Here is an 8,165-nt window from a genome sequence, read left to right as displayed (position 1 = left end):
AAACTGAGGAATTCCTTTTATTGGACGACTCAACATGAAAATAATACAAACAATCAGTTCCTTAGTCTGAGCTCTCAGCCAGCAGAAGCGAGATGTGTATTCATTCAGCCTAGCTGGATTTTAACAACGCCTGTCTGGAAAGGGTATTAGGATTGTGTGTGTGTGTGTGTGACTCATTGAGGAATAGGAAAAAAAAAACAAAACGGAATGAAAAAGAGGTAAATGTGAGGAATAGACAGCGAGACTTAGCGGGAGAGGAAGTCAGAGAAAATGATGGATAACGAGGAGAGAAAAATATGAATGTGACTGGGCCAAACAAGAACCTGGATGTATTTTGGAGATTATAATGGCCCCTGTTCCAGACCTCATTTATTTTTGTTTGTAGGTTGTCACATCTCTTTTTAAGCTCCCTGGTGCACACTTTATCTATTTTCTTTCTTTACCTGACTGTGTCTCAACCATTCCTTTCCCTTAATTTTTTTTTTATCAAATTCCCGCTTTTCCCCATCGCGTCGGGGCATTCTTCCCTGTCTCTGTCGTCCTTACTCTTTCCCAGCCTTTTCCCTTAGAGGTTACTGTCTGCCTCGAGCACAACCAACTTCATTTTAAAGAAGTCATGCTGTATCTTATTCTCTGAATTCCAGCCAATTACATGTAATTTTCATTTGCAGTGCCTGCACTTATTGCTGTACAGGGAAAGCAGCGTCTTGTCTCCATGTGTTAAGCTGAACAAGTTGTAATCTAGGTTAGACTAGGAGTCCTGGACCACAAAGATCAAGCTGTAGTTCAAAGCATTTGTTGTAAATTTGAACCACTCAATGAAACCGTGTGCAGATATTTGTTTTGTGAAGGGACCTCTGTTTTAAATGCTGAGCTTGATTTTGTATTGAGCTCATCTGTTCTTAATAGCTTTCTGTTTTCTTCTTTGTCAGCACAGCGAGACAGTCGTTAGCACTGAGGCCCCATAGCAAGGGGGATTGAATCCAGTGGTCAGCTTAAAGCCAGTTAGGGTAACACGGTGGTGGAGTTTGCTTGTTTTCCCCATGTTTGCATGGGTTCTTGCATTCACTTTGGCTTCTTCCACAGTTCAATGATATGCAGTTAGTCTGGCTATTCTAAATTGCCCGTAGGTGTGAGTGTGAATGGTTGTCTGTCTCTCTGGTTACACTCTAATAAATAAAACATTGGTTCAAATAAAAAAAAACATGTTAACGTTTTCCACTAGAATTTTTGAGTTAGGCCAACTTCTGGCAGAATAACATTAATTCAAAGCAATATTTTTGAGTATGGTGAAGTAGCTTTTTTGGCCACAATTAAACACATTCTTAAGTAAAATTAACTTAATAATTTTCGACTAGAACACAAAAATTTAAGTTGATCCAACGTGAATTTTATGTATAGTGAAGTTACTTTTTGGCCACAATTAAACACATTCTTAATTAAAATTAACTTAATAATTTTCGACTAGAACACAAAAATTTAAGTTGATCCAACGTGAATTTTATGTATAGTGAAGTTAACATTCACTATGTTATTCACAAGAATAACATTAATTCAAAGCAATATTTTTGAGTATGGTGAAGTAGCTTTTTTGGCCACAAAAAAACCACATTCTGAGTAACATGAACTTAATAATTGTCAACAAATACACAGGAATTTAAGTTGATCCAAGATTATATTTATGTATGGTGAAGTAACTTTTTGATCAAAATAAAACACATTTATAATTAAAATGAACTTAACTGTCGGCATAAATAGTATTTATGTTGGTCAAATATGATATTTTGGTTACAGTGTAGTAATTTTTTGGTCCTACAGGAGATTCTATAAGGGCATTTACCTGTTTCCCAGCAGGCTAAGTCGCTCCAAAATACAACCTTTATCATTTGGCTGTGTCTTATAACCATGACTACCGCGTGGGCAGGCTCATGCATGGTGGTGCCTGCCCACAAAGAAGTCAAGGTTCTAAGACCTTAGAAACTTGTCGATCACTTTTTTCCCCAAACGAAGGTCAGCCTTAACATGCGCTGTGTGTGCTCTTGTGTCATGACCTTCAGAAAAAGAAATGGATGTTGTGTGTATTTGTTTGAATGCGGCAGATGTGATGCCAAATACCTGGACATCAGTTAAGGGACTCGTACCTGGTGCTCAGAAAGAATAGAAATTCAGACAGATGTATTCAAATGAGTTAGACCCATTTAATTACAATAACAAACATCACAATTCTTTAACGTGCGTGCGAAGTGCAAGATTTGTGGGCTTCAGTTTCCTAGAACACAAATTGCCCGCTGAAACTTAAGGAACTGTGTATTAAAATTGTAATACAACCTACTACTTGAATCCTCTTTTTTTTTTTACTTTAACATGTGACAGTGAATCAAAACAAAAGATTACAGGCTGCTATACATTAAATGCACTAATTTAAACATAAAATGAGCAAAGCTTCTTTCATTCAACTTTGTCAGCACTCTTACAAAGTATTCTTGATTCTCTTCTATATTTGACTTTTCACCCTCAAGATTAAGGCCAGCTAAAGAGGGCATTACACAAACTTTAAAACACACCAGTACCCTCAGAACACAGGTCATGGGAGAAATTAAACGCATTCCTTAAAAATGTGCAAATAACAGCATTTAAGACACGGCAAAACATTAACTCAGAAAACTTAAGAACAGCGCTTTAAAATTTAGTAAAACACAATGAAGTAGTGCCAGAAATGCAGGAATAAGGTTTTTGTGAAACTCACTCACGAATGGTCTATCAAGTCTGCTCTAGAAAATACCAAACTTAAGATTCATTACTTTAGAGCTGGCTTTTTGTCCATCAAGCTCAAGGCATAGCTTTTGAAATACCTCAAAGGTAAATTTCAGCTGCTTGGGATAGGTAAGGTTCAGAGCGTTATTACTCCCATCATCAAAGCACAGGATCTGGCAACATCAATCCTCTCCAGGATCTTGGATCCCTCAATGATGATGGTTGCAGGCCCATCACCAATGATAGCAATCTTCATGATTTGCATTGCAAGGTCTGCGTTGAGCTCCTCCTCATCCTTGTAGGAGAAATTAAATGTTAGGATGTATAAAATACATAGCTCAAGCACTTCAGGATGACGTGCATAAGGGAATGAACTACTACAGGTAGGAAAATAAGCTAAAACAGGTTGTCTTTTGTGTTTTTCAGTGATTTTACTTTGTCATTCTGTAATTTTTAAAAGCTAAATTAAACCATAATCCAACGTTTAAAATAAAAAATGTCTTGTTTTTCACAGTTTTGTTTTTCCACTTTGAAAAGAAAATCTAATAAATCATTTTTAAGGGTTATTCCACTTCTAAGTGAAATTTTATCTATTGCCATATTGCCACAGTTAGAAAGTGAGAAACAAGCCTTTTGTAAACAGCACACTAATTCTCCTGATCCGGAAGCAATCCATTTGCTTTAGCAGAGCATAAACAATGGAAGTGAATAGCAGGTGCTAGCATGTTGTGTGCAAAAGTGATTAAAATGACTCAGTAATGAAAACAAATATTTCTTGGGAGCTCAGTAATCATGTTCACGGCAAATAAAAAGTGCAAAAGTAACACGGAAGATTTGCAGAAGCTGATTTAGACTTGAGACTACATTGCAGTTACGACAAACACCGCTGTAAACATCCACTGCATGGTGCATGGATATAACGCAACAGTTGAAAAAGCCTCCAGCTTCCATAAACAAACACACACAGCCACTACTATACAAGCATAGTAAGCTGCAGTAACAATGGATGGGTCTTTGATTTGTTGAAGAAATATTGCACAAATAGCATGTTGGTTTATAGACACTGGTCGGCAGTGGCTTCAACTGCTGTGTTATAACCATGTGGAGGCTTACAGCAGTGCTTTGTCGTAATGTAGTCCCAAGTCTAAATCGGCTCCTGAAAATCCTTCATGTCAATTCATACTTTTCATTTGCAGTCAGCATGATTGTTGAGCTCCCCAGGAATACTTGGTATCATTATTGACTGATTTTAATCACTTTTGCACACAAAATGCTAGTACCTGCCATTCACTTCCATTGTTGATGCTCCGCTAAAGCTGCTGCCAGATCAGGAAAATGACTGCGCTGGCTACAAATTTTTTTTATCCTGTGTGTTTATGTTGCACCTTATCACGGAAACAGGTTTCTATTCAGCAAATTATGTTCAATGACAATGGCAATAAACATCTTCGGATTGTAATTCTGAAATGCTTTTTTCTCACTTATACATGGCAATAGACATATCTTCACTTAGGGTTGGAATGTCCCTTAACTCATTCAGTGCCAGCCACTCTCAAATTTCATACCCCCCTCAGTGCCAGAGATATTTAGCTTTTTCACTGATTTTGAAGGCTCACAGAATATTTTGTTCTATGACTATGTAAATTCTGAAACCACCATGACAAAAATGAGTCTCTCTTCTTTCAGCAGCAAAAAAAAATGTTTCTACCTCTGTTATTTAGAAATCTGCAGTAGAAAAGAGAAACTTTCATGACACAACACCTGTTTCTGGATCAAAAGCGCTTTGTGTAAATAGGTTTTTCAGTGACTTTGATGTAAATATTTCGTGTTTCAATGATTCATGCAACATCTCAACTATGTTTTACTACTATGAAAGTAAAAAAATAACCTGTAGAAATGTACTTTTGGCAGATTATTTTGTGTATAAAAATAGTTGTTTATAGACAATTTCAACATTTGAAAAATATGTAAGAAAAAAGCGACTGATTTATGATTCAGAGAGTCTGTGTGTGTGTGTTACTCCCGCATGTGCACAAGTGAGTGCGCGACTTAGTCTGTTCACCCCCCACCCGGCCATCAGTTCGTCTATCAACAATTTCTGTGTGTTTTATGCAGCAAATCGTTCATTATTCTGGTCCCTGCTGGCTTCAGAAGTTTCTAACAGGAGATACTGGTCAGATAAATCCGGTTCATGTTCACTGGAAGCGCTAGAAAAACCATGACGTCAGGCTGCAGAACCCTCAAGCTCGAAATGACGAGCTGGATCAAAAATCGCGCCACAATACTCGTTCTCAGTAGAGCCGACTGTCATGCTGGTGGGATTTTATCCATGTTATCAACTCCACCACCTTCTCAATTCAATAAAAAGCTCAAGAGGCGTCTATGGCACTGAGCGTTCGGATTCATTTTGATGTCTAAAGATGTCTATGGCACTGAATGACTTAAATACTCAACCCTGAACAGAAAATCCAATGAAACAAACACAAAGACCCTACAGAGACATGCATTCAAAACTAAACAAAAAATTAAAAACCAACTCAAGTACTTACGCTGTATTGTTTGAAAAGATCCTCCTCCTTCTCTCCAAGATAGACTATGAGGCAGCGAATAGCAATTTCTCTGCGCTTTTCAACTGTGTTGTCCTGATTGATAGAAAAAAATAGATGTGTTAAAAAAAATCAGATGTAAGTAGCTTACTTCATATACTGAAAATGATATCCATAATGATATAGCATTTTTTTTAAATTAAATAATAAAAAAGATCATTTGGAATAAGGTGGAAAAGGTGATCTGGCTATTCTCCTGAGTTTCTTATTGTTTGGGACCTGCTTACTCCGCACACAGTGGGGGGCATGGCTGTCTCACTCTGCGGAGATCTGACAAACGCTGCGCTTGTCACCTGGACATTCCTTCTTCATAAGTAAAAACACTAAAATAAAGATACATTTTGTTGTACTTGTGCTCTGAACTTGTATAATAACAATAAATATCCATTCATTCAATTACAATGTAACTGGCACAGATACAGTCTTCCTCCATGTTATGTATTGTTAACGTGCTTGCGAGTGTGAAACACTTTATGTAAATCATAGAGCTTTATTTAAAAATAATAAACAGTGTATATTGTACAGACGACATATTTTCTTCTTTTGCCCTGCCCTAGATGCAAGTGTAACCAAAATATGAACAATTTTGGAAAAAAAATAGTGTTAGTATACAATGGACCTTGTTCAAAGCAGCCATATCAACATTTGACATGAAAAAAGTAAGGCAGATGCAAATAAAGATTCATAAATAAATTCTATTCATAAAGTTATTCATTATACCTGCAGAAGCATGTCCTTAATCTGCCTCATCCTCAGACCTGCAGCTCCTCCTTTTGACAGGGTCAAGGCCATCAGTTTTGGGGTGCATTGGTCAAGCCTGGCCAGAAAGGTTGATTCAAGGCTGACTGTTGTTATCCTCTTAAATTCTTCACATATCTGCAGGGCACACCAGAATAAAATACAACAAGAGACATAAGTATAAATAATTCATAAATGAAAATCCAAATGTGCATTTGTAAACATTTAAATGTATTAGGTGTAAATATATGCATTTCTAATTTTTTTATTTATCTGACTTCAATTTGTAATTTCATCAATCCACAACATAAAAACACTGGTTTAATAAACATTTTATCTCACCTGTACCTCGCTAAAAAGAGCAGGCCAGCGCTTCATGAAGTCACTGATGGCAGGGGCCTCTTTCACTATTATCTCCCGACGAAGGCTGAACATCTTGTCCATTTTCTGAGCTACCACTCTGGAGTTGTCCCTTTTCATCACTTCACTCAGTAGCTCAGTTCTCTCTTTTTCCAAACTTTCACTAGTTTCACCTTGAGCATGAGGGGGTAGGTAGTTCACCTCAGCCTTCTTTGGTTTTTTTGACATTCTTTGCCGGGTATTGGTCACATGTCATTTTCCTCTTAAGTGAGTTTACTTCAACTTCAGGGCAGCCGAGACCTCTAAGCTTGCTTCTGAAATTGTTCATCTTGTACTTTAGACGCTGCGCCCACCCATAGCATCCATTGAAGGACCCTGGTTCTTTCAGGCAGGGATGCTTTAGAGTCAGGACCTCTGCAACCTCACTGATCTGCAGACTGGATGGATAAGCAGTATACTTATAAATAGCTTCCGCTAGTTTTCTAAGGATGTCAGGAAGCAGTGGAATTAAATCTTTTGTAGGGAGAAGAGTCCCATCTTTTTGGAAGCGCTTGTTGGCTGACCGAATTTGGATCTCTGTGAGGTCAGAAAAGCTGGGAATCTGAAACTGAACAGGCCAGTGCTGGTAACGGTGCCCTGGACTATCTTCAGATGCGGAAAGAATCAGAGTGTCATTAGTTGACACAGATGAGGTGTCAACAGAGTCCTCCTCAGATGGATTATCAGTCACGTTGGTCACATCACTTAAGGTCAAGGTTATTGTAGGCTCCTGGTCCTGGAGAAACACAATCTTGATTGTGTCCTTGTCCTTAAGGTCAGTTGTCGAAACAAGGGTAAAAAACTCATCACCAAAATCAGCATCTTTATAGTGAAGACAGAAGTCTCTTGTAATGGAAAAGGTATCACGGATGGCTGAATAAAGGTCATCCACCGTTTCTGGGATTCCAGATGGTAGTACAACTTTACGGACATCATGATCTGCAAGGATCACTCGAAGTTGAGACGGTTGTGACATTAGGTAACCTGTAGACCAAATTTTTGACATGTTTCTGTAATTCTTAGTAACAGCTAAATAGTGCATAATATAATAAAATTTGATCTCCATGTATGGAAACTATAGGAGCCAATTAACTATATGCCATCTCTGAAAATAGTAGAAAGACTGAGATTTGGGTTTGTCTTTTTTCAGCTGAAAATCTCCACACAAAGTATGGAAATCATTTATGGAACATAAATGCTGCACTTAAGAGTCATAATGGTTGTTCCGCCACAAATGTAAGAAATCAAGGGGACCGTGTCTGATAACTCAGCTGCCTCTATGACTTTCACTGGACCAGTTTTCTCAAGCACATAGCTCCTCAGATGTTCAATTGACCAAGCAGTTACACCTTTCACTATGAATCCCACATTGCCTTTCAAAACCACAATCTGGATCAACTCCCCAAAATCTGGTAGACCACCAGTGGAACCATAAGCCAGGATCATTCCACTAGTGTACTTGGTGCCTCTGTAACACACACTTTTGGCTATCTGGACACATGTCTAACCAGGAAACTTAGCCTGCAGTGCTTCTTGGATATCCTCTCGCAGCACACTAACATCCATTGTAGACAGTGTTGTAGCCTGTAGTAATGGTCTGACAGCTCTGGAATCATGTTGGTTATAAGCAAGCAACAACTGATGCTTCATGGCCAGTGACAGCAGAAT

The 8,165-nt window shown here is 38.2% G+C and overlaps 1 protein-coding gene across 1 annotated transcript; it reads right to left on the bottom strand.

Annotated features, from left to right (window-relative positions):
- Positions 1–2,890: 2,890 nt before the first annotated feature.
- On the bottom strand, positions 2,891–7,569 carry LOC146524155 (uncharacterized). Its single transcript, XM_085135377.1, has 4 exons — positions 6,441–7,569; positions 6,081–6,236; positions 5,304–5,396; positions 2,891–3,049 (listed from the first exon to the last, which is right to left on the bottom strand). Exons 1-4 carry the CDS (start codon positions 6,684–6,686, stop codon positions 2,891–2,893), a joined length of 654 nt encoding a protein of 217 aa, XP_084991503.1. The 5' UTR covers positions 6,687–7,569.
- Between the last annotated feature and the right edge of the window lie 596 nt (positions 7,570–8,165).

The sequence above is a fragment of the Neolamprologus multifasciatus genome, chromosome 2 (assembly GCF_963576455.1).
Source record: "Neolamprologus multifasciatus chromosome 2, fNeoMul1.2, whole genome shotgun sequence".
NCBI classification, from domain to species: domain Eukaryota; kingdom Metazoa; phylum Chordata; class Actinopteri; order Cichliformes; family Cichlidae; genus Neolamprologus; species Neolamprologus multifasciatus.
This window is presented reverse-complemented; position numbering and strand designations above follow the sequence as displayed.